Below are 27,146 nucleotides of genomic sequence, written 5' to 3'. Positions count from 1 at the left end.
TTAAAGTCCTGAAACTTCTGTCCTCAGTGTCCAAAAGAGGGTCTGTCATATATTAGGCATATATAAACATTTTTTGAGAGTCACATTTTAATGACTTCTTAAAAAAAATACCTAACAGCGAAATTTTCATTTGGCATAACTGAAAAAATCAATATTGCTTAAAATTAATGAGTCAATAAACGGCACAGTCACTCCATGGAGATAAATTTCCGAAGAAGCAGTTGATGGAGTTAAAAGCTTTTGCTAGATGGAGTGAAACACTAGCAGGAAGAGGACTGCTGTTTTCAATACAATTTCCCTTTTATTTTTGTTTTTTGCAGTGCCCTTGATGCTTTGCATATTAAAATTATACAGTCTCAACACCCTAATACAACTATTCATCTTTGTGTAAGAAATGCCCTAGGAAAGGCGGTCAATACAGTCGCCTGTGTCCCCAAATTCTCCCCTTCCCCCCTCCCTTGCACTCTTGGAGGTCTTAATCTGACTTGAGGTCACCAAGTTCAACCACACATTGCTGTAACTGTATTCATACTGTTAAGGGGAAATGATGATGTCCTGAGCTAATCCCATACAGGCTTTGTGGACCCCACCCGGACTCCAGACTAAAGCCATCAGGACATTGGGAAAGACAAATCCCATCACCACCAAAGGGAAGGTGGCTGGGACCTGAGGGTGGAGTTAAGCAGCCAGGTTGGGTATAAAAACCAAACACGTGGGCCTTGGGCTCGCTGTCCCTTGCCTCCTGGCTTCATGGCTCCTGGTTTGCAGCCAGTTCTCAGAGTGCCATTTAGGATTCCTGATCAGAGGATCAGGTAGGACTCATTTAAAACTTTGTCTCCCACTTTTCTCCCTGAGCTGTACATTTCCTCATTTCCCCTTCCCTTGTAAATAAACCTTTTATTAACCTTTCGCGTGTGCCTGCAGTAGAGTACTGATAAGTCCTTTTTAAGCATGCGGGTGAGGACCCACAGTCAGGCACCCCGTTTTTATCGGGGCTGCCCCTATACCAATACCTGTGTATTTATAAACGTCTTTTTTCCCCCTCACTTAATCTGTTTCAGTTCTCACAAGCAGCTTTCCGCTTCTACAGTCCTCAAGATGTTAATGGCTGTGTTGTAGAGCAGCCCCAATACAAAACGGGGTGCCTGACTGTGGGTCCTCACCCGCGTGCTTAAAAGGACTTATCAATGCTCCACTGCAGGCACACGCGAAAGGTTAATAAAAGGTTTATTTACAAGGGAAGGGGAAATGAGGAAATGTACAGCTTAGGGAGAAAAGTGGGAGACAAAGTTTTAAATGAGCCCCACCCGATCCACCGATCAGGAATCCCAAAATGGCGCTCTGAGAGCTGGCCACGAGCCAGGAGCCGTGAAGTCAGGAGGCCAGCGACAGCGAGCCCCCACGTGCTTGGTTTTTATATCCAACCTGGCTGCCCAACTCCACCCTCAGGTCCCAGCCACCCTCCCCTTGGTGGTGATGGGATTTGTCTTTCCCAATGTCCTGATGGCTTTAGTCTGGAGTCGGGGTGGGTCCACAAAGCCTGTATGGGATTAGCTCGGGACATCATTTCCCCCTAACAGCTGCACCATATCCCAACATGTTAAGGTACCATCATTTACCTAGATACCCTGCAGGGGAACATTAGGGGTTTCCATGTTTCCACTGAAAGTAACACTGTACTGCAGACCTGCAGCAACGTGGCCTGGTGAGTTTTCCTCCCCTGAATCACAGCACGCAGCCCTACTCCGGGGAGCCACTTAGGCCACCCCGACGCGGATTCCGAGCAGGGAACCACCAGGCAGGCTTGGCATGACTCAGCCCCGCGCACCGCGCGCCCAGGCGGCGCCTCCACCCAGGGGCGCGTCCCGGGCGGGGCCCCGCGCATCCCCGCCCCGCGCCGCGTCACCGACGTCGCGCCCGGCCGAGCCCAGCGCGCGGCGCGCGAGTGGCGGCTCCTGGCCGGCGGCCGGTGTGCGCGCTGGGCGCGCGGGAGCGGGGCGCGCCCGCGGCCATGGCTCCCTGGGCAGGGGCTGCGCTCTCCACGCTGAGCCCGCTGCGCGCCCTGTGGCTCGCGCTGGCCGCCGCCTTCCTGCTGACCCTGCTGCTGCAGCTCGTGCCGCCCGGCCTGCTCCCCAGCTGCGCGCTCTTCCAGGACCTGATCCGCTATGGGAAAACCAAGTGTGGGGGGCCGCCGCGCCCGGCCATCTGCCGGGTCTTTGATGTTCCCAAGAGGTAACCGCGCCCGGGGCGCGAGCCCGCGTTGCCCAGACGCGGAGATCCCGGGGCGCCCTGCTCAGGCCACCGGCAGGGGGCAGCCGAGGCGGGCGCGGGCCGCGGCGAACCGGGCCCGGGAGGCCCAGGCGGGTTCGCTGCGCAGCGCTGGTGGGCCCGGCCCGCGGGCGCCGCCCACGTCTGCCTCGGGGCCCTGGGGGTGGAATGCCCCGAGGGTCTGTGGACACCGAGGAAGCTGAGCTGCTTGCATTAGCAAGGGCGCAGGAGCTTGAACTTGGGGCCCCGTGGAGTCTTTTCCCCAAGAGGAATGGCAGCGCTTCTGAATTTAGGCCTTGTCCCCAGGAGGCATGTGAAAGTCGCCCGTGTCCCCAAATTCTCTCCTTCCCCCTTCCCTTGCACTCTTGGAGGTCTTAATCTGACTTGAGGTCACCAAGTTCAAGCTAGAAGTGAAGGCAGGCGCGCTGTAAGCACCTCTTAGTTCCCCTGTTTTTCTCCTGACCCTCAAAATCAGGACAAAGGGCCAGATGCAGGTCATGACTAGGGCGCCACCGCCTTCCTCTGCTGTGACCCTCCTAACACGCACCTTAGCAGGTGCCCCTAGAGAAGGTAGCCCAAGAAGGCACATTTTAGGCAAGTGTGGTCCTCTAGCTCCATTGGAATTTCAACAGATTCTGTAATCAGGTTCAAAGGAGTAAATCATTAGGGCTTAAAAGGAATTCTTTCAAGAAGTGTAAGATGTTTTCCTTTTGTTAGGTTTGGTTTTTTACTTTGCATTCAGAACATAACCGGGAAGAGGCAACCAAACACATCATCATAGACCCTAGGAATATAGCAGTGCCTGTTCTACCTTGAAGATGCCTCTGAGGTTGATATTTAGGGAGGAATCTGAGCAACGTGTTGCGGTTTGTAATGTACTCAAGCACCAGTTTCCCAGACCCGCAGACTAGACAGAGGCTAAGTATTACTTGGTTTCTGAAACCTGGGTAGGCCCCTCACCCCTACTTTCCACTGTTGGAGAAAGATTTAGCAGGTGTTAAAATTGAGAAGGGAGAAGGTCATTGGGAGGAAAAGAAAAGGAAATGAGGAATTCAGTTAGGGAGAAGTGGAAGTATTCAGAACAAATTCATTAAACCTATTTTTTAATTATTATTTGTAAACAATATTTGCTTTTCCCCCCACCCCCTCAGGTTGAGTCCCCATAGAATTTCCTTTCCCAAGGCACCCGTGCACCATCACCACAGTCCCCTCTGCTCCTCCCTCCCTCTCCCTCCTCTTCCCCTGCAGTATGTCTCTGGTTTATAATTGTCTGTTTTTGCTTTGTTGTGTTTTGTACTATTATTATTTTTTTTACACTAATGTCTTATTTGGTTCCCCTGTATTCCTGCTATAAGTGAAACCATCCGATATTTTTCTTTTTCCTTCTGGCTTATTTCACTGAGCATACTTCCTTCTAGCTCCATCCACAGTGCAGCAAATGGCATGAGTTTATCTTTTTGATTGCTGAATAATATTCCATTGTGTATATATACCACAACGTGTGTTGGCGAGGATGTGGTGAAAAAGGAACTCTCCTAAACCTATTTCTTTTTAAGTGAAAACTATCCTGTCTTTCTATTTTTAATCAAGTTTGATTGCACAACTTCCATTTCTACTTTAGAGCACTGGCATTCCTAGAGGGTCACTTTTTTTAATGTTCTAAAGTGAAGGATATTTCTTAGAGTGTGAATTCTGTTTTCTAAATTTTAAAAAAGGCGCTAGCATCCCTGGATTAAAGGACACATTTCAAGCAATTTCCTGCACTCACTTCTCCAGTTTCCACACCCCAGGTGTTAGTTCTCAAGTCTGTCATTGTGTGACAGCCAAGAAACAGACTTGGTCCCTTTCCCTTATTCATCATTACAATTGCTATTCTTTGGGCTTCTTGTAATTTCTACTACATGATGCAATAATTGACACCATTTTTTTTTCCAGAATTCTAGAAGAGAACCAGTATTCAAGTGTTCTTTTGTTCTGAATTTAAACAAACATTTCTTTTAGCATTGAAGAAAGTACAGCTAATCCAGGCCAGTAGTGAGAGACAAAAATATCTAGCTACTATATCTTTTAATTGTGCAAAATTCAAAATAAGCCTATTAGTTTTTATATTTAGAAATAAGCTACACCTGTCAATCATGTTTCTGCATCTAAGATGATGAGTAGGTAATTTTGTTTGGTATTTTTTTTCCAATGGATGCAAGAATGAAGCCTAAATAAGTTTATGGAATGTTTGATTCCATTATCCTGTCTGGTAGGGTTTTGTTGTTTGGGTTTTTTAAAGATAATAATTTTCTCATTTTCCATTTGTTCCCTAGGGTTTTGATTTCCCAGAAAGTCTAAATAAATAGGGCACTTTGAGGTCATAATGCTCTTGACTTGCATAGTGTATATGGAACTACTTCTCCTGTTTCTAAAAGTTCAATATTTTGTAAAAACATAGTGATGAAATTGAGCTCTAGAGGCAAAGAGAGCTGTCCAGACCTTCCACAGCATCTCAAGGAAGGTCCAGGGCATGGGAGAGAGGTGGGTGTTATTCTATAGAACTTTTTTTAAAAAAACATATCTTTTTTTTCCCCCACTAACCTCTAGTTGAAATTCAGCGTTTCTTTAATGGCAACTGTAATCAACAATCCAAAGGAAAATTAGTAATACCTACAATTTTGTGACAACTTTTTTTATATTGCATTTAAAATACTGAAGAGATCTCAAAACGTTCTTCTCATCACTAGAAGAATAGGGCAGTGACTGCTCTGCTTAGGTCTTGTTATTTGACACATTAATTAAGACGCATGTATTATTATACCACACATTGTTTTTAGTGGTTGTGTTAACCTATTGTTTGATTGTTTTCCTTTGTAACCACTATGTATTTTATGCTTGTGGTAGACATTTTAGGAGGGTATCTGTAGCTTTTGTCAGACCCCCATAGGAGTTGGAAGAAAAAAGTTAAGAACCCCTTCCCTTTCATTCATTTAGCCAGTATTTACAGAGTACCTCCTCTGGGCCAGAAGCTACTCTGTGCTCCTTGGTGCTCATGTTCTAGGAAGATAGAAAATATGTAAACAAATGTTATAAAACTGATGAGATCTTTTCAGATGGTGATAAGGGCTTCAGAGGGAAACCCGCAAGGTTCCTTGATGATGAGTAAGTGAAGGTAGCCATGGTGGCACTGGAAAGTCTGGTCAGGGAGGGCTGCGCAGGGAAATGAGTTCACAGGGGAAGTTAGGGCTGGCTCACCAGGGCCTTATAAGTCATGATTAGATTTTATCCAGAATGCATAGAAGCAATGGAGAGCTTTAGGGTAAGGAAGGGGGCATGGCATTACAACTTGTTTTGAAAGGATGACTGGCCGTTGCATAGAGAGAAATGGGTCAGGGGTATAAAGGTGGTCCAGGCAGGAGGTGGTAGTATTAGAATGTGAACAGGATAGAACTGCTTGGTCACGTAGGTAGTGATGACATTAAACCACTTAGCACAGGGCCAGGCACCCATCAGGCCTCGATGTGTATCAGTTACCTTCCTTCATTACCTCACTACTCCTCTAGCGGGCCCTGGCTCCATCCTGGCAATCAGCAAATACATATTCAGTCAGTTCATGCCTCCTGACTCAAAACAAGCGGGTGAGTTCAGCCTCACTCACAGGAAGATCCCAAGACCCTTTGTAGTCTTGTCCCCCCTGTACTTGGTCTCCTACAGTTTGGTCCCCCCTGTGGCTCCAAGTGTTCCAGGCCTCTCTGCCAGACCTCTCTCCCACTCAGGACCTTTGCATTGCCTGCTCCCTCTACCTGGAAAGCTCTTCCCTCAGATAGCTACATGGTTTATGTCCTCACTTCCTATAATTCTAACCAGTTACCCCTTCTCAATGAGGCATGCCCAGTTCACCCTATTCAAAAGTAGAATTCTGCCATACCTAGTATTTCTCCTCTTCCCAGCTTTCGTTTTCAGTAAGCTATTGCCCGCTGACATGCTATCAAGTTTAATTTTATATGTGAGTGTAAGCTCCATGGAGGCAGGAATTGTTTCACTGCTGAATCCCCAGAGCTTCCCTGGAGATTTATAAGCAGCTCTAAAATGTTTTAAGTTAAAAGCATGTTTGCTGGGTGCAGAGCCCAATGTTACCATAGGATCACCTTATCCCTTCTCCCAAGGGCTTGGAAATCTGTGGCAAAGTGTCAGGAGAGGGGAAAGGGTGACTAGGAGAGGGATGTGGAGTTTTCAGAGCTTTTGGAATCTAGAGCTGGGTCTTTTTTAAAACTACATATATATAAGGAGATATACACACATGTATATGAAACATGTATATGTATATATGTCTCATACATGATTATGTGTGTGTGTGTATATATGTATATTTCCTTGTATACAGAGTAGAACTCATCTCCTATAGAGGAAAATCAGGCAAGCAAAACAAGATGATGTACAAAATGTAGGAAATAGACAAGCAGTCTGCCTCTGAAGCAACCAGCCCAAGCAGGACACCGCAGGGTGACTTAACAGCTAACACCAAACAGATAAGATTTGGTTTGGTTGACTTGGGGCTTGATATAAATTGGAACATGCTTCATAGGGCCAGAAAAGCAGGTACGGGCAAGTCAGGGTTGCGTGAATAGAGCTCACTCATGTGATTTGAACTGCAGCCATCAGGGCTGAGTGTAGAGCCAAACCATGCCCCTTCCTGTTCCTTGAATGAGTAACTTAACCTCTCTGAGCCTTAATTTTCTTATGTGCCACACCAAGATCACCACATTATCTTTACAGGATTATTATAACGATGAAATAATCTTGTCTAGTCTCCCCACAACTAAATTATTCCCTACCTAGTTACCAGAGGGATTTTTTTTAAACATAAGAAACAAATAAGTAATGCTTTTTTTGTTGCAGTGCTAAAAGACATATGACATAGCATTTACCATCTTCACCCTTTGTGATTTTATCCAGCAGTCACATTATTGTGGCACCATCACCACTGTCCAGCACCAGAATTTTTGAAATTATTATTTCAAAGTCAAGTCACTCTGCTCAAATGATTCTCCATCACACTTAATGAAAAGTCAGTGTCCTTGCAAGGCCCTGTAGCATCTACCCTCCACCTCACTGCCTGGCCCCTTCCACACAAATGTCCTTTATTGTTCCTCAGGACTTTTATTTGGTTGTCCTTTCCTCTGCCTAGAAAATTGTTCTCCCAGAAATTCTCAAGTGTCATGCCTTAGTCTGTGACAGGGTTACTCATTCTCAGCAAACATCACTTCCAGAGAGGCCATCTTTCAGCAGCTGTGTGGAATGGCTTCCTCTCTGTCCCTCACCCAACGTCATGCTGAATGTCTACATGTTCATTTATTGGCTGTCTGCTGACAGGTGAGCTTCATCAAGGCAGGGACCTGGTGTCTTTGTTCCCTGCTGAATCCCTGGCTCCTAGAACATTATCTGGCACCTTGTAATTGCACAGTAAATATTTGCGAAAATGAAGTAGGTAAAGTGGCTGACCCAGAAGTTGCCCTTCAGAAAGCAGTTCCTCCTTGGGAGTCTGCAGAGTCAGGTGCTGCTGAATTTCTGCTCAGCTCCAGGAGCCAGACTAGACCTGGGCTCAGTTCTAGGAAGTGTACCTGAAGAAGGCCTTGGACAGTAAAGGCCAGTGAGTGACTTGGGATGGAATTGACACCTATGCACAATCTGAGGACGTGAGCTTTTGAGCCTACGGAAGGTTAGAACCAAGATTAGCAGGACCTTTGAAAGAGAGCATATCCAGTAGTAGAGCATTAACAGTAATTGGGAGAACTAAGTGAGTTGCTATGGAATGAACCAATTAGATCTGTCAGACTGGGTTTGTGGGCCAGGTCTGGAAGGCTGTGATTTCTCACAGCCTACAAGGATATTCTGGATCATCTGTAAGAGGAGCCCTTGAGTTTGTGTTTAATCTTTTTGATTCCAAGGGTCTTTGGCACAAACAAATGAGAAAGGGGGTTTAATATATGCATGTTGTATTAAAGACCAAGGAAGGCCATGTGACTGCCAAGCACCTACAGAGTCAGAAAAATTTCGAATTCATTGGACATAGAGAAAAATAGTAGGCAAAGTATAGGTAAACAGCTCTCAGAATGAATCTGTGGTAGGCTCTTGTGTCATATTGGGTGATCTTGTTTCAGCAAATCAATGTCTTTCACATTAAATTAGCATTGTTCATTTCAACTTGCCTTGGCTGTGTGGGAGGTTTGTTTAGTTTTTCACTGTTGACTGCAAAATAGGCTTTGTCCTTGTAAGAGAACGGTAACCATGAGGAGTGAATACCTAATTGTACGAATTAATATTTGTCATCATATTTTGAGAGTAATGTAGGGAAACACAATCTAGAAGAACGTTCAATCAGAAGAGCTGTAAGGTTTCTTATGGCCCCGAGTGCCTGTGATTTGCACATCTTGTGTAACAGTGGTGTGGTGATTGCAGCAATATCGCTTGAGATTTAGAAATCTTGTACAGACCTGGCTTGTGTTAGCACAACCTAGGTTCTCTCTGCCAGGGTCCAGGGCCCCCTATTTTGGAACTTGAGCCCAATTCTGTTACCCAGAGATAAGAGAAATTGCTAATTGACCCTCAATCTAAGCTGAATGAGGTCAGTCATGTTCTTGTTGACCCCAGGAGGCCTCTTGTTCCTATGAGTTAACCGAGTCCATCATTTGAAAGGAATATTTTTTTTTAACCTGAACACCTGAAGAATTTAGGTCCTATTAAAAAGTAAAACTAAAAAGAAAAAGAAAACCAAAAAAGAAAACTGAAAAAAAAAATCTTAATAAAAAGCAATACTATACTTCAGGACAAGGGAAAAGAGGATAAGGAAACAAAAATAGTCTTCCTGCCTAATTGTTTAAAGTGGATCTATACAAAATTTTTTTACGCAAAATTTTCTTACAAAATTTTGTATAAAAAATAAAAAAGCAATAAAAAATAAAAAGCTGCAAAAAAGATAAATAACTGGAAATAAACCCCATTGTGGATCTACAAGCTATTACCTAACTTGTTTTTCCTTTGCAGGTGTTTTTCTCACTTCTACATCTTGTCGGTGCTATGGAATGGCTTCCTGCTTTGGTGCCTTACTCAATCTCTGTTTCTGGGAGCGCCTTTTCCAAACTGGCTTCATGGTTTGCTCAGAATTCTTGGGGCAGTGCAGTTCAGAGGTAAAGACTCCCCTGGCTAATAACAGTCATCGCTTTCTGTTCCTGTCCTTCCTGCCTGCAGGGGGCGGTTCTCTGAATCTCATAGGCACCCTCAGGCTCCTCCCCAGTGGGGCCTGGGAAGTGGAGGGTGAGGGCATGGTTCCTAGCCATGCTCTGTACAGGACCAGGTACAGGACTGGCTGTTCTCCCCTGATAACTAATACAGGCCTTTCTGCACTTAAACGGAAAAGTTTTCAGGATCCCTTAGACCTGCCTTGAAACATTTATCATTTATATATTTCCATCCAAACTCATATCTCAGAACTCCAGGAATTTGACAGAAAATCACTTTTTTGGTCACCCATTAAAAGTGTTTGCTACGCTGAAAGTCTTTGGGTATATAGTAATATTGACTGTAAATAGTTGTTAACCAGAACATTACAAAACAGCCCTTAAATCTGCCTCACTCTGTCCCGGATAGACAAGTTTTTACATTAAGGAATTAAAAGTAAAAACCATAAAGTGCCCTCAATTAATGTTAGGCAGCTGGTAAGGAGTAGAATTAGAAACAAATTATTCTGGTTCTTTCTCTGTCCTTTGTTCCAGCAGCCAAACCATTGGCTTCCAAGGAACAATCCTTTTCTGTCTAACCAGAGGAACTTGTTGCAAAAGATGACAGTCAGAAGGGAAGAGCTATGCAAATTCTGTTTGGGAGGGAGGACACTTCACACATTGAAACTTCATCTCTTCATCTGTTTATTGTTGGTTCTAGGATTTGGAAGGTTGATTGTGAGTTTTGTAATTTTTATATAGAGAAAGAAATGCATAGCTCTCCCTGTCTGTCCCTCTTCTGCCTCTGTGGGTACCTATGTCTCTTGTCTCCCATGGCCCTAAAGGGTCTCACTAGGTGGGGTGCTCAAGGTCATCTGGAACTCTTCCTGACCCTCTTCATCTGGCTATGAGAGCCAGGAGAGCCATTGACCCTGGCCTGTGATCCTTTCACAGTGATGTCCACAAGGCCAGTATGGCTTTCAGATGAGGAGGCAGTTAGGAGACCCGGGTTTGCCCAGCTCTATCATTAGCTTGCAGTAACCTTGAGCCAATTTCCTTGGCTTCATAGGCCCATTTCCTCATTGCTGAAAAAGAAGGAAAATGGTAGACCAGGTGATTTCTGGGGCCCTTTCCTACCTCTCATCTTGTTTAACATTCTGTTTAACATAATAACATAGGAAAAACATAACTTTGGAAGAGAAATGTTGAATGTTTTGCATTATGATTGTAGGGGGTGAGCTGGCGCTGTCTGCGTTCTTAGTATTAGTATTTCTGTGGCTGCACAGCTTGCAAAGACTCTTCGAGTGCTTCTACGTCAGTGTCTTCTCCAACGCGGTGATTCATGTCGTGCAGTACTGTTTTGGACTTGCCTACTATGTCCTCGTGGGCCTCACTGTGCTGAGCCAAGTGCCCATGGACGGCAGGAACGGTGAGTGGCCCCAGGACACATGCGCTGAGTCACAGGGCCTGTGAGGTAGCCGTCAGCTGCAGGCCTTCACCAGCATTGTGTAAGATTGAAAGTCAGAGAGACCTGCCACCCTAATAGATTTTAAAAGTCAGCATGCCTTGGGTTATGTACACTAACCATGACTGCCAAAACCTGAAGGAAACTGACAAAAGCAGCGATGCCTTCAGTAAAGCTTCAGGAAAGGCAATAAAGTGGGAAGTGTTCAGGAGTCTAAATTTAAAGATGAAGAAATGGGGCATGGGGTTTCCTTCAGCAGCTTTCCTCCAGACTGATCCAGTCCAGTTGACCAGGAAGCAGGGAGAAGAGGAGAAAAAGTCAGCAAAGTTGCCTCTCCAAAGCTTTGGGCCTCCTGGGGTGCTTGTGGGGAAGGGGAGAGTGGGAAGTTGTCATGTGGTAAAAATCACTGACAGTAAGCAGAGGTGGGGGTGGCCTGGCTCATGGTGAATAGGGAGGAGTTCTGAAGAGGGAGTCGGCACCATTTGGTGGCTGTCTAGTTCTTGTGATTGTTCCCATTGTTTTCACAACTTTTCTTCCAGTAAAGCAGCCTCAGAGGGGAGGACGAAAGAGTGCTATGGTAAATCAAATTTGTACCTTTTCCCAGCTCTCACTAATCAGGAAGAGGGAAGGGAAATCATGGCCTTTGTTTTAGGAGGAGGCACTGAAGGTTGTTTTCATGGGGATGGAGAAGGTTTGGGTATTTTTTGATTTTTTTTTTCCTTTGGTAATAATAATACATACTTAGTACAAAGAATTCAAGCTATTTTGAGTAATTGAAATGAGTTTTTAGTGCTGAGGTAACTTCACCTTGCAGCCATATTATCTGTCGGCCCAGATAATTGTTTAAAAAAGAATAAGCCAAAAATGGAGTGATTTATGTTAAGCCCCCACCAAGAGTTAATACCTAACCTAGTTGCAGTTTCAGCCTTTCCCTAAAGCATGGTTTTAAACCTCTCCATCTGGAATTACAGCACAAGTGACGTCATCTGCATGGTGAGGCATCCTTGTCTTCTCCTAAGAGAAGAGGCCTCGCATAAAACAATCTTTCTTTTCTTTTGCTTGTAGCCTTATCTCATCCTCTCTCTGGTCAGGAACACCTTTGCTACAGCTCCTTGAGCACTTTCCTACTAGCTAGATGCCTTGCTGCCTAATTCATGCATCATTGAATAAAACCAATTAGACCTCCAGATTCACCCTGATAAATTTTGTTTTTAAGACATGGTGGGTTAAATCTTTCATGATTCTTTTCTCTAAAGTCTCGGTGCTTCCTAAAGTTGCCCTGTCCATCCTCATAAATTGAGACTGAAGGTGTGATATTTCCCATCATCAAGGAGGGAGCTGTCCCCTCAGGTTTGATTTTACAATCAGGTACCCCTTGAATATCATCTCTGTGCTGCTGCAGTACAACTGAAGGCCTGCATGGCTTGAGGAATGACGTTATCCAGCCATTTAACTAGTATAACAGAATCACCTCCATAAAAGGAGGAGGTACCATGTTCCACCACCCCGCTTAAATATGGGCAGAACTGAGTGGCCAGGTGAAACTATGTAAGATGGAAGGCAGGAGGGCTCAAGGAGAAGACTAGAAGGGTACACTTCCTTCTTGGCTTTAGACTCCCACCAGGGACTTGGGGGACTTGAAGAAGACATGTAGAGGAAAGACACGTAGAAACACTGGCAAAGACCATAGGGAGACTGGCGGTGGCAGCCATTATCTTCATCTGTACTTTGATTTTGCTCTTTTCATCCCAAATTGCCTGGCCCCTATCAAGTCACCCCCTTTTTATAGTTTCCCACCAGCATGTGTCTTAGGCTTGTGGCAAACTTTCAGGCCTCAGTGGCCCTGCTTTGGGCCAACCCTGTTTGGCTGGGCATTTACCCATGAGGGGAAGGTACTTTGGGTATTTTATTAGGAAGCTGTTATTCTTTCTTCTCTTTCTTCTCTATGCACACTAAGGCTATTTAAAATTCTTTCACACTAAGAGTTGCTTTGTCTTTGTGCTCACAGGTAGACAGACCCCTTTAAAGTGCAAGTTTGAGGGTCCTGGGCTGCCTCTCAATCTGCATGTTAACACTAGCATCTCTCCATCTAATTTCTCTAAACTTAAAAGTCAGTTTTTCCTCTATGTTCACTTCTTTTTAGAAACTCTTCATAACAATATATAAACAATCTACTACAGCCTAGTAATATTTATTATGTTTACCCGTTCAACAGAAAGTTCCTATTTGTATCAGTTAAAAAATAAACAAAATATGAGACACCAGATCTAAATCTAAAGGATTTTAAGAGCAAGTCACTCCATAAGAATAAAAGTTGTAGCATGCAGCCCGTATAATGGTGCGAGCTGTCCTTCCTGATGAACCTACTGGATTTTCCACCCATAGGTACTTCTAAAGCACTTTGGCTACCCACTAGCTTTCTGACTGTTGGTTGTCATCAACATTACACATTTCTTCTGGAGTTTCCTCTGCTGGCAGAACCCCAACCCCTGTCTCTCTCCTAAATAAGTAGTTAAGAAAAGTCAGCCAAAGGACATTAGAGACCACTTGGACAATATGGCTAGAACTGGTTTCAGCAGTTCACTGAGGGAAAAAATATTAGGGTATTTGCCAGCCCTAGAGCCTGATAGAAGAACCCTGAGCTTAGGAGTTAGGTGGACCTGAGTCTGAGTTCTGCCTTAGTTAACCTCTCTGGGCCTAGAACCTTCCTCTGACTTAGGGAGAAAGAATGATTTCAGAGGGTTCTTGTGAAAGTGAAAAGAGAGCACCTCTGAACACCACTCAGATCTTCACAGCTCTTTGTCTCCAGGGAGGTCTCAGATGACCTTACCCAACACTCTCCATTACACTGCACTATTTTCTTTTCTTCAGAGCTCCATCTCTACCTGAAATTATCTTATCTAACTGAATTGTTTTCCTGTCCTGTCTGTCCTTTGCCATTGGATTGTGAGTTCACGAGGCCTGGAATCTTGCCTTATTTCCCTTGTGCCTCCAACAGGGCCAGGCTCAGCAGACACACAGTAAATAATAAATAATGAGTGACCATGTGAATCATTAAATACTCCACAAATTAGACCCTCAGACGGTATGAGCCTTCTACCTGCCTCCCCTTTCCTATATTATAGTTCTGACTGATGACGAGCCTTTTTCCTTCGTAGGTCATTTCCTGCATTAGAGTAGGTGACTTGGTAGTGACATTAACTCTCAGACAGTTGCTTCAACTTTTTTTTTTTTTTTAATTTATACAAGAGCTGAGGCACAGGCCAGATGCATGGGAGGGTGAGAGGATTCACCAGAGACAGAGCAGGCAGACTAATGAAATACACTGCTGAGGGGAGCAGCAGGCAAGACAGGAGAGGTCTGCTTGCCGTGTGGGTTGCTCCGAGGCCGGCGGGGATCTAACCGGCACTGCAGAGGCTGCGGACAGCTTCACAGCGCTGCACTCAACCACCTGTGCCACCAGGGAGGCCCTGCTTCAACTTTTAATCCTATAGAGTGATTTGCTCATAAAGCCCTTCAGATTTAAAACTGGTGTTTCATATTTTGTTTATTTTTAACTGATAGGAACTTTTAGTTAAATAGGTAAACGTAATAAATATTAAGAGACTATAGTAGATTGTTTATATATTGTTATGTAGAGTTTCTAAGAGAAATGAAGACAAGGAGACTTTGGTAGACACTGACTAGTCATCAGCTCCTCCCTGAGGCTACTTCCAGGTACCCATATGGACAAGCATGATCCTTGGTTCTCTTACCTGAAGCAGCTTTTAGGGGCTCCCACTTGACTCCAGTGCCGCAGGCTCTTCCCCTTTGTCAATGGACAAATATGTTTCTTCAGCCAAGACCTTGACTAGCCTGACTGCTTTTTGCTTTTCTGGAGCCAGTGGTTTGCTCCTCAGTCATTTGCTGACCTGAATTCTTCCTGGTAGAAAGAGGAAGATGGTACTTTGAGTGTTTCTTCTCCCAAAACTAAATCTCTCTCTGACTAGGTTCTCTCTAAACGGAAAGGGATACTGTTTTGGTTTTCACCTTGCAATTTGCATTTCTCCTTTTTTTAAGAAGCTCCCCCTTAGCCTTTTCCTTCAGTGATTTTCTTCATTGGCTGGATCCAGCCCAGTCAACATCCGCATTCAGGGCCTCCCTAGCAATGGCTTCAGATGGTCGCTTAGAGAGAGATTTCTTTAGAAAGTGTTTTCCGGACACTAACAGTAGATCAAAAGATAAAGAAAAAGCCAGACTTAGAAATACAGAGTAGTCTTACCACACAAGAGTACATCTCAAGAGTAGGGAAGTGTAGGGTCTTGAGAGTAGGAGACCCACGTGAACTCCCTGCTAGAAGCATTTGAAGAAGGAGCAAGAGAAAATGTCAACATGGAATTCCGCCAGGGCCATTGAGCTCTCCTGGCTGAGGAGCAGCATACCCCATGTTCGAGAGGAACAGTATTCTCCCCTCTGTACTCGAGAATTATATCAGGATGCTTTTCTAGCCACAAGGAACATGACTACTAAGTAGATAACTATGTTCTGCTGGTTAGCTGTATGATTTTTTTTTAATTCTCTGAACCTCTGAAATTCAGAAGAGTTGGCTAATAAGATAATTCTTCTTTCCACAGTCTACGTGATAGGGAAAAATCTCTTTATGCAGGCACGATGGTTCCATATCCTCGGGATGATGATGTTCATCTGGTCTTCTGTCCATCAGTATAAGTGTCACGTCATTCTCGGCAATCTCAGGAAAAATAAAGCAGGTGAGGTACCTTTCAGAGCCATTGCATGTGGGTTTTAACCCTCAGAAGGGAGATGTCCATGTTCCTTCATTCTTTTCCATCCTGCCCTAAGTGGGAGAATAATCTGTCACATACTCATTTTTGACAAAATAGTGTTCTGGGTCTAGAGCTTCCCTCTCATCAAATGAGGCATAAAACTGGAAATCTCTCAGGACCCATCTAGTCCTGACATTTTGTCATTCTGTTCTGTGCTGCATTTGTGTCTGACCAGCATGTGAGCACTAGTGTTCCTTCCCATGGTGAGCTAGTATCACTCCAGCCAAAGTCAAAAAAAATTGAGGGGCCTCCCTGGTGGCACAGGGGTTAAAGTCTCAGCACTATCAAGCTATGGGCAGCCACTGCAGCATGAGTTCAATCCCCAGCCAGGGAGCTAACCCACACGGTGCAGGAGACCTCTCCTATCTTCCCCAGTGCTCCCCTCAGCAGTGTATTTCAGTAGATCCACCTGTTCTGCTCCCCACTCTGTCTCTGGTAAATCTTCTCATCCCCTGCACCTCTGGCCTATACCCCAGTTCTTGTATGCATAAATTTAAGAAAATAAATCTTTTTAAAAATGAGTTTTTAGTTAACTTGTTACAAGTATGGCATTTTTAGTCTTTTTGAAATATTAAAAATGGAATAGTACGAGTCAGCATTTATTGAGTCCTTATTTTTCACCACCCCCTGTTCTGAATGCTTTACAATTCTGTTCACAGTATTCACTTGAGGTGAGGAGAGTTTTATCCTCACTTTACAGATGAGAAAATTTGGCAGAGAAGTTAAGCAGTTTAATGTTACACAGCCAGTAAATGGCAGAGTCAAGATTTGAACTCATGCAGTCTAGAGTCTAATTACTAGCTTGGAGGATTGTTGGGGGAATGGGGACTTTCCTTTTGTCCTTATGAACAGGTGATAGGCTAAACTAAGCATGTGGCTTTTTAATATGTAGTAGATAGAAAACAAAAAATCTGACAGGATGGTGGTTCCAACATCCAGATTCTCTTTTGTGAAGAGTTTTCGTAAATGGTTTGAGGAGTGATGTGGTAAAACTTTCTTTCCTCAACTTCAGATGTTCAGGAAGTCTTCTTATTCCATTTTAGGAGTAGTCATTCACTGTAACCACCGCATCCCTTTTGGAGACTGGTTTGAATATGTTTCTTCCCCTAACTACTTAGCAGAGCTGATGATCTACATCTCCATGGCTGTGACTTTTGGATTCCAGAATTTAACTTGGTGGTTAGTGGTGATGTATGTCTTCTTCAACCAGGCACTATCTGCTTTCCTCAGCCACAAATTCTACAAAAGCAAATTTGTCTCCTATCCAAAGCATAGGAAAGCTTTCCTGCCATTTCTGTTTTAAGATGACCTCAGTCATGAAGAATGCAAACCAGGTCACCAGTTCAGTTCCCAAGGACAATGAAGTCTAGAGACCAAAGTACAGTTTCTTCAGATCTGTTTGAAAGTCTTCCATTTTCATATCCCAAAGTCTTCAGTGAATAAAGAAAGCAATACCCTTCAAGAAAATGAATCTTCAAAGTGTTGTCGAAGAAGAAATACTTCTGACAGACCTGGAATTTCTGTACCTGCTTGCTGAGATGCTTGTAAAACCAACCTGCTACTAAAAGATGTCTTCTCCCAACTGCTGACAGACATACGATGACATACACAGACATGCACAGAGATGCGATAATCTTTGTTTTTGTTAGGGAAATGTTCACAGGACTCCATAATAAGCCGCAGAGTAGGTGCTTGGTAAATGTTTATTGCCTTTCAGTTAAAGCAGAATAGCCCTTGAAAATAACAAGATACAATTTCACATCCGTGTGTTCTGAGGGAAATGAGCTTGTTGGAGTTAGTTTATGCTTTCACACATCCCCACAAAGAATTCCAGTTATGTGACCCTTATAGTCGTTTTTACTCTTCTCCCCCTCAAATCACAGCCTACACCTTTTATTTAACTTCCTTATCTCCCTAGGAATGTAAAAGTGAAAGCATCTGAAAATAAATTATTTTTATATTTATACATAAAAGGCTTTTGTGAATGGAACTGACTGCAAATTGAATAGTGCTGTAACTTCATTCATTTGTAGTATTCAAATTGGATTAATGTCTGCCTGAGTTTAACTAATGGAATAAATCTGAAGATATTTAGGAATAAAATTTACTTAAAATAGCTTGTGTTAAAGAAAATGCCTGTGATTAAATCAACGGGAAATAAGAGCACATGTTGTGAAAGAAAAATAAAACTTGAAAAATAACACTGTAGCCTGAGCAGCACAGTAAAAACTGCACGTTCATGCCACGTAAGATTTCCTGACTTGTTGGCTGAGGTATTAACTTTATTCCTTTTATGCAGATGTCATATTGTAATCTGGTAGGTACTAAAGTCTTACACTAATGTGAACCTTGTTATGGGAGGAATCTCATTTTTATTAGACATTTCAAATGCACAGTCCAAGAATATCAGCCCCACCCCCATCCCTGGAGTGGTAAGCCAGTGCTGTTAAACTGAGAGTCTTTGCTCACTAATTTACAACCTATGCATATCAAAGCATATGCTGAAGTTCTTATGATAATTCTGATGTAGCATTTTCTTTCCCATGAATGGAATACCACTTAGGACCATCAATTCAGTGTAAATCAAGAAACATTTCAGTTGTCATTTAAATTTGGCATCCTGGGGATCACGACTCATGAAGGCAAAACTGTGATGGAAATGTGAAGCATATCCAGTTTGGTCTCCATTTCCACACAGGTAGCATGAACCATTTTAATAGCAAATAATTTGGGAGAAGAGTATATTTTGCTTTAGCATGCGATGTTATACCATTATGCCAGGGGTAGACTTGGAATTTGACCACCGTTCTGGAATGTCATTGTGCTTTTAAGGAAAATAATGAGGCCCCATTTCCAGAGGCTTGAGAAAGCCTTCCCAATCCCCAGGGTCCCAGAGGTCCCTACACATCCTCCACTTCTTACTTTCCTTTCCCCTGCCTTGCAAATATTGCATTTCTAAGTGAAGGTATAAAAGGAATATTCTCAAAGGGGTTCAGAACAAAGTAGCTTGGTCTTTAGTGAAATCTTGCCAGTGGTAAATAACTGAGAACTGTGCTGTGCTTGCAGAGGACAATCAGCTTTGCTCTCTGTGTTAGAGAAAATATTCCATGTGCCTGAGGGAGAATACCATGGAGAGTCTGCAGATTCTTCACATGGATAATCTAGAAAGCGCTTGGCAGTGGATATTCTTGATTTTTCTGTTGGCTGAGTTGAATAACCTCATCTTTCATTATCTGATACTATTAATTTGTGGAAATGATACTGAACTACCTCCTAACAGCATTCCCTGATTTACCACTAACGATAAAAATGTGCTAAAAATAGCCTGTGTTTTTGTTGAGTCTCCACTGTTGCAGCTCATCCTCTAGGTTAACATGTACTTCCAGTGAGCATGGGTTATTTTCTCCACAAGGCTATGCTTTATATTACATTTTTAATTCCATGCTTGGTTAGAGTTAGAATTCCTACCAAAAAAGAACCTTTGCAGATATTTTTATGTGACACTTAATAGTTTAAGGAGACTGCAAACATTGACATAACTAAAAATACCTGAAAGCTCAAGGACCGTTCATCAGTAATATATCTCAAAATGGACTGATATATTAAATCAGCTGTTAAAATAGTAAATAAGCAAGTAGGTATTTTTATACTCTTGTCATCCTTTTAATAAGCAATTTCTGCCCACTCTGTCAAATTGTTTATTAGGGGGAAAAAATAAACTGTTTCTTGTACATATATTAGTCTAACCTTCTAAGACTTTGCTGATAGGTAGACAAGAAAGAAAGCAGGTGATAGTGATACAGAGATAGTACATGTGATGGCTATGTCACTGTTTTTCTCAAAATACCAATCATCTAGAAAGCCATGCGTTAGATTTTGGAGAAAGCAAAATTTAATTATGCTAATGAAAACTATTATAAGTGCTACTCTGTGCATAGAGTTGAGAAAGTTTAATATTGGGTTTCTTCCTACCAAAGACCCAGAGGCTAAAAGAACACAATGGATTTCTCAGCAGAAAAGTAAATCTGCATCTTGTAGCCAGGCATCCAGGTAAAACCTGATAGCACACATGTAGGTTTCTTGGCCTCCCCAGCACCTTTTGTGAATTTGTGAAAAGACCACATCCCCATGATAGCTGGCCATGAACTCTGTAGGCACAAAGGCAGCTCACGTTGGGGCCTACTCTCCTTCCTGCCAAATTCTGACAAAATTTTATTTCCAATTCATCTTTCTTCTTTTTCGTCTGAAATTGTCTATGGAGTCTCCTTCCATTATTTTTTGAGATATGGGAAGGAACTTTAGGACAATTGTGCAGTTCAGGATTACAGTAGTTGATGAGCAGCAGTGAAATAGAAATGGATTCCTTTCTGCATTCCCGTACCCCCGAGTCAACTATTCTGGGACTAAAATCTGTTAGGGGATCAGTGCCTTCCATGAAATTAGGAACAAAAACTTAGAGATGGAGGAGACATCAAAATTCCTGATTTTTCTGAGTAATTTATTAATCTAACTATGTTTACTTAAATTCATTTAGAGACTCGTTCATCGTCTCAGTAATATATTTGGTGATCTTGTATCCTCTCAGTTTATTACACATTGTTTCTCTTTGGTAAAATCCCTCTTTCACTTTTCCAGAGTTTTTTTTTCCCATTCTAGAATTCCAGAATATGTTGAAAAGTCAGAGTTTACCCTATCCCAAAATCATGGTTTTTTAATATTTTATTAAATTTTAATTAAATTTAATATTAATTTTATTAAATTTATTATTAAATTTTTATTAAATTAATTAAAATTTAATATTTTTCCCTTCTCAGAAAACTTTGCAGATTTTTAGATTTTGTTGTTGTTTTATATGAGGGATGTAGGAGCTTAACTCAGATGAATTTTATTTTCATTTCCTGGATTGCATTCTCAAATGTCTTTACTGGGGTATAATTTAGATGCAGAAGCACCTGGTATTATGAGAGTGTGTAAGAATGAATCAGTTAACATCTGAGCATGCCATTTTTGATATGCCTATTAATCTTACTTTTTCAAAGGGTGTAAACTTATTATCAAGATCTGAAGGTATTTGGGGATATGACTCGACCTTAAAAATGGTTAGTAGAGGGTTGCCAAGGGTCTGGCTACCTAAAGACTCACTTGTAACTGGCCTTCTGATATCCAGGCCTGCCTTTCATTACATGACTCAAAGTCTGTCTTCCTCATAAAATTTAAACTTTTTTATAGTAAGTGAAGCAAGAAAGACCAAGGCAAATACTTCTGCTACTTGATGAAGCAGTAGCTGATTTTCCTACTAAAAGGGACAGTATTGGACAAAAAGCTATAGGCAAAATTATAAACCTTGCTCCTTCCCAGTTCCTTCTGCTTGCACACTGTACTCTGTAGTTAGCAGTCTTTCATACTTTGGTCTAAGACGGTATTTGCAGGGCCTCCCCTGGTGGCGCAGCAGTTGAGCGCTGGGCTGCGAAGCTGCCCGCAGCCTCTTGAGGGTCCCACATGGCGTGCAGACCTCTCCTGCTGCCCGCTGCTCCCCTCAGCAGTGTATTTCGGTCCTTTTGCCTGTTCTGTTCCCTGCTCTGGCTCTGGTGAATTCTCTCACCCTCCCGCGCTTCTGACTATACCCAGTGGTTGTATAAATTTAAAAAAAAAAGACAGTATTTGCAAAATGACCTTTGAAAACTCTTAATGTCTTATTCTTGGATCTGGAAAAAACTAAGTCCTTTTAGGAAACAAAGGAAAAGGGCTAGAAATCAAAGATGACAATCTCTGTAAGTACAGGCAAAGACAGAAAGATTCCCATTAAATGTAGGAAGTTTACACGCTTGTAGGGTGGGCAGAGGAAGCACAATGTCTACTAATGTTTCATATTTCCTTCTGGATCAGAAAAACAGATGCCTTTTTTCTTTTTTTTTTTTTTTTTTTTTTGTATGGGCCTCAGTTTAGTGCCTCTTCTAAAAAGAGCACTTATCTATTTCTAGCTTTTTACACGTTACACCTCTGAAAACAAAACAATAGCAGTGTAACTATTCAACCAACTTTGATTAGGTCTACTATATGCAAGTCGTAGAATTAGGTTCTATGGTGAATACAGGTTAAGGAAGACAAGATTCTTATTCTCAAAGAACACAGTTTGAAGAGGATGTGGATTTTACAGTGAAAATAATTTAATGAATTAGAACTGGGCCTAAGAGAAAAGAGAGTTATCAAATAGCACCCTACACCACCATGGTAAATACACACACAAATACCAAGGCTAGCTGTTTATCTAGTAAAGTCTTCCAGAAACAGTGGGACTTTCACCACAGGCTTCCTGTTACCATTACAAGGTGGTCCCCAGGAAAAGGGGGGGGGGTTCCAGGTTTCCTGCCCCACTGAGCAGGGAGAAGAAGCTAGAGAGGAGACTGGAGAAGGAAGGAGAAAGGATGGAGAGCCAGAAGGAGACCTGTAGGAGGTACAAGGAGCAGAGATTTGTGAAGAAGCTGCACTTGCTTCTGGGTCCTGGACTGGTTGAAAGGTGGGTGAGAGACCCATGGGGGGGTTAACAACGGCAGCTTTTATCTTTATTTTGATTTTGCACTTTTCCTTCCAGCCTTGTCTGGTCCCCTCTGCCCCTTTCCTGTGGGTTCCCACCAGAAAGTGCTTTAGACTTGTGGCAGGCTTTCGGGCCCTGCTTTGGGCCAACACTCTTTGGCTGGACATTAACCCATGAGGGGATGGGTAACTTCAGGGGCTTGATTTGGAAACTTTATTCTTCCTGTTTTCTTTGTGGCACACTAATTGTATTAAAGTTCTTTTCCATTAGAGGTTTTATATGTTTTGTCTTGATGTGGCTGATGGCAGAACTTATTTAGAGTGGGCAGGTTGGGGGGTTCTGGGGTGCCCTTCTCTCTGCCCTGTAACATTACCATACATGGATACTCTAGTCGAATAGAAGGTGCACAGCCAGGATATTTTTATACTGAAGGTCTATAGAGGCCCAGGCTCCTTGATCCTTGCTCCAGCATGAGAAGGAAGAACTGCAAACTGGCGGGTCACATGCCAAACCTGACTCATAGATAGGTGTTGTCTGCACAGATTTTTAAATTTTGAATTAATGGCTGTGATGGTTAATTTGATATGTGAACCTGGCTAGGCTACAGTCCTGTTGTTTGTTCAAACACTAATCTAGATGTTGCTGTGAAGATATTTTGTCAATGTGATTAACATCTACAAACTGCTTACTAAGTGAAGGCAATTACCCTCAGTTACGTGAATGATCTTGTTAAATAAACTGAAGGTCTTGAGAATAAAATGTGAGGTTTCACAGAGAAGAAGGAATTCCGCCCCAAGGACTGTAATAGAAAAACACGAATGTAAACTTCAATGATGTGATGTTTCCCAACTTCCTTTGCAGTAAGCTGTGGCCATGAAGCTAAAGTCTAGCGAGTAAGGTATAAGCAGATGTGCTTTGTGATCAACTCCTTAAAACACATGACTCTGGGGCTTCCCAGTGGTGCAGCATGTTGAGCACAGCACTGTGACATTGTCCATAGCTTCTGCAGCGCGGGTTCGATTCCCAGACAGCCAGGGAGATACCCACATGGCGCAGCAGACCTCTCTTGTCTCGCCCACTGCTCCCCTCAGCAGTGTTTTTGGTCTGCCTATTTTGTTCCGTGCTCTGTCTCTGGTGAATTCTCTCACCCACCCGCACCTCTTGCCTGTACCCCAGTTCTTGTATAAAAATAAATAGATCTTTAAAAAAAAAAAAGAAATACATGACCCTGACTTTTCCCAGCTAGTCCTCCATCCTGCTGCCTGAACTTGGTTGTTGGAGATGTAGCTTCCATACTGAGTCATGAAGATAAAGACCACACCCTAGGCAGGATAGAGTAGAAAGCTGGCAGGAGCCCAGATCCCTAATCACTGTGGAGCTGCCTCTCTTGAGAGAAAAACATTGCTCTCTTATCTATCTAAATGTGATCTTGAACATTCTTTTATACTTAGTGGAATGTACTCCAAATTCAAAAATTAGGAAATTTCACATAAAAAATTCTGATTTCTGATTTCTCCCTTGACATTTTCAAATATCTGGTAAACTTGGGGTCATATTGCTCATTGTAACAATTGTCTACAGCAGGACACTTGATGCTGAATGCTTTAGACAGGGATGGAGACCACACCAGGTCTTTTCCCTCTGCTGCTAGAGACTTTTGGGCTTGCCCTCCCTGGCATAGATCTTGGGCTATTACTTTTACAGCCAGTGTGATGGATCTTTATACAACTTATTTTGTCCTCTTAGGTTATTTCTCCAGCTACTTTCTTTTGGGGAGTGGGTCAGGATGGAAAAATGATGGATGCCAACCTTAAAACTTACAGTCTTTCTCTTTGCATCATTTTCCACAAAACATTTCCAAACTGATAGAGTCCACAAAGGAAGGTGTTTCTGACACTGGTGTTAGGGGGCATTCCTCTCCCTTTATTTTATTTTATTTTATTTTATTTTATTTTATTTTATTTTATTTTATTTTATTTTATTTTATTTTATTTTTAAACAACTTGCTTTGCATAAGTAGGTATCAGACTGAAATGCACAGCTGAGGGGAGCGGCGGGCAAGTCAGGAGAGGTCTGCTGTGCCATGTGGATAGCTCCCTAGCCAGGGATCAAACTTGCACTGCAGAGGCTGCCAACAGCTTCAGAGAGCTACACTCAACCCTTTGCGCCACCAGGGAGGCCCACATGGGGCTTTTCTTGTATCCATTCTCCGAGTCTTGGTAGGCATTCCAACTGGTGCTTTCATGCTGAGATTCTTTTCCTTTGTACCTCTGATCAAGTTGGCACACACCTTCAAAGATTTCACATTAGAAATAATTCTAATTCAGTGAACCCCACAATATCCTTTCTGGTATCTTTAAAAGTCATGACTCTAGTTCTTCCTCCCACCCGCCCTCAGTGTGTCTCTGGTTCATAGTTGCTTGTTGATTTTGATTATTACTTTGTATTGATTAGTCTTTTTCCTGGTCTCTTATTTAGGTTTTCTAAATTCCTGCTATGAGTGAGACCATCAGGTATTTTTCTTTTTCTTTCTGACTTATTTCGCTGAGCATGATCCCTTCCAGCGCCATCCATGTTGCTGCAAACTGCATGTGTTTATCTTTTTTGATTGCTGAGCAAAGATAAAAAATAATGTAAGAATTATATAAAATATTAAATAAATAAATAAAAGTGTATTAAAAAAAAAACCACGTAGGCAACAAAATGTCTATGGGAAAGGAATGTACTGATTGTTTTATTTTGCTTCTGTGCATACGATGATGTAATCCCATCACTTGCCTTAAACGTATAAATAAAGACCCACTGAGACCCTCAGCAGGAGATGCTTGCACCAAAAAAATAAATAAAAAAATAAAAAATAAAAGTCATGACTACAGTAAGTGAGTCTACTGCAGCTATGATAGCATCTTCCACAGTCAGAATTTATTAAACTAATGATTTGTTCATGTCTGAGTGTCTTCTATAGACAGGCAGTTTATATCTTGAGAATACAGTGAGCAAAACAGTAAGATTTCTGCCCTGTTGGAGCTTCTGTTTTAATTGATACAGATAATAAAAATAAAAAATACAGATAATAAAAGTAAGCAATCAAGATAATATCAGATGGTGATAAGTGTTATTAAAAAAAAAACGGTGAGAGAGACAACAAGGGTGAGGGAGGGGCCTACTTTAGATGGGTGGGCAGGAACATATCCCTTCAGGAGGTGTTATTTCACCTAACTGACCAGAATAGGATCAGAAAAAAGAGTGCTTTAAGAAGAGAAACAAGTCCAGAGACCCTGATGTGGAAGCAAGCTCGGCTGGGCATGGCACATGAGGTAAAGCCGAGAGAGGGTGTCACACAGAAGGCAGAACTTAGATCACTTAGAACTTTAATTCAGAGATAGGGACTTTGGACTTTATTCTGAGCATTTAGAAGCCGTCAGATAATGTTACATAGAGGAAAGAAATTATGTAATTTTGAAAGTTCGTCCTGCCTGCTGGCTAGAGTATATGGAATGGCAAGAGTAGAAGCAAGGGGGCAATCAGGAGGGCATTTTAACAGTTCAGGTGAGAAAGGACATTTAGCTTGGACAAGATGGTACCAGTGGAGACGGGGGAACAGACTGAGGATCTGTTTCAGAGGCAGAGACAACAGAACTTGATCAGAATTGAACGTGGGGTAGGGGGGATCGGATAGGGGATTTCTGTTGCCATTTACTAAGATGGGAAGCCTGGGGAAGGAACAAGTTTGTGGAGGGCAATCAAGAGAGACCTTTTTTGGCCTCTGTTTTGTGTGTGAAATAAATATATAGATGAGAAGGGAAAGAAATAGTGGATAAATGAGAGTGTAGTTAATCATTTAAAAAAAAATTTTCTGCCTACTGATGGAAATCTAAGAAAGTCTAAATACAGGCTAAAGTGGGCAGCTCTCTCCCTTTTTCCCTGGACTAGCAGAGTCCCCAACAAGGTCCTAAGTCATTATGTAAAGGGTCTTAGCAGACCTATAGGGAGTAGTATGCTTCTTTTCACAAGCAGAAACGTTCTGAAGAGTTGAGAAAGTCAGGCAGTCTGCAAATTTCTATTTGTCATTTTCTTAGATTTCAATTTGCAACAAAAGATTTAATTTTTAAAAAAGATTTATTTATTCATGCATACAAGAGCTGGGGAAGAGGCCAGAGGTGTGGAGGGTGAGGGGATTCATCAGAGGCAGAGCAGGGAACAGAACAGGCAGAATGACTGAAATACACTGCTGAGGGGAGCAGCGGGCGCATCAGGAGAGGTCTGCTGCACCATGTGGGTCACCTCCCTGTCCGGGGGTCGAAATAGTGCTGTACTGGCTACGGATTGCTTCATAGTGCGGTGCTTAACCCCTTGCACAACCAGAGAGGCCCCAAAATCTTCAGTTGACTCTTAGCACAGACTTTTCTGGTTTCTGTTCTCTCTCCTTTTCCTCCACTTGCAGTCCTGGCTTCTCTAACCAACATTTACTCTGTGGACTGTTTAACGTAAAAAGCTTTAATCCACCTATTGATGACACTAGGATGCAGGTGCGGTCTCTAACATAGATGAGGAAATAGCTCCCCTCTTTCTTCTGAAAAGCTGTGGAGGAAAACAAAAGGTAGAACAGACAGGCGGCCAGGTGGGAAGAAAGGACTTTCGGTCCGGAGCCTGGTGTGCTGGGCTAATACTGAACTTCTGAATTAAGAGCTGTCCCCCAGTTGCTGTCAGTCCCAGGGAGAACAGCAGAAAATGGTTTCCCCTGAGGAAAAACACCTATTCCCTAGAGATAAACAGTGGGGGAGCTAAGCCCAGTACATCCAGTTACTCTGCCCAGATTCACCTATATCAGCAGAAGTGAAGTGGTTACAGCTCTG

General features: G+C 42.7%; 1 protein-coding gene across 2 annotated transcripts; it reads left to right on the top strand.

Moving 5' to 3' along the window:
• Positions 1-2,011: 2,011 nt before the first annotated feature.
• SRD5A3 (steroid 5 alpha-reductase 3) lies at positions 2,012-17,058 on the top strand (the record flags this gene model as incomplete). 2 transcript variants are annotated; one of them, XM_084233834.1, is made up of 5 exons in its annotated part: positions 2,012-2,232; positions 9,295-9,437; positions 10,699-10,896; positions 15,546-15,680; positions 16,799-17,058. In XM_084233834.1, the coding sequence occupies 5 exons, from the start codon at positions 2,012-2,014 to the stop codon at positions 17,056-17,058; spliced, it is 957 nt and encodes a 318-aa protein (XP_084089960.1). The 2 variants fall into 2 exon arrangements, with proteins under 2 accessions (XP_084089960.1, XP_084089961.1); XM_084233835.1 differs by lacking the exon at positions 15,546-15,680.
• Between the last annotated feature and the right edge of the window lie 10,088 nt (positions 17,059-27,146).

This window comes from Talpa europaea (assembly GCF_964194135.1).
Source record: "Talpa europaea genome assembly, chromosome: 5".
Classification (NCBI taxonomy): domain Eukaryota; kingdom Metazoa; phylum Chordata; class Mammalia; order Eulipotyphla; family Talpidae; genus Talpa; species Talpa europaea.
This window is presented reverse-complemented; position numbering and strand designations above follow the sequence as displayed.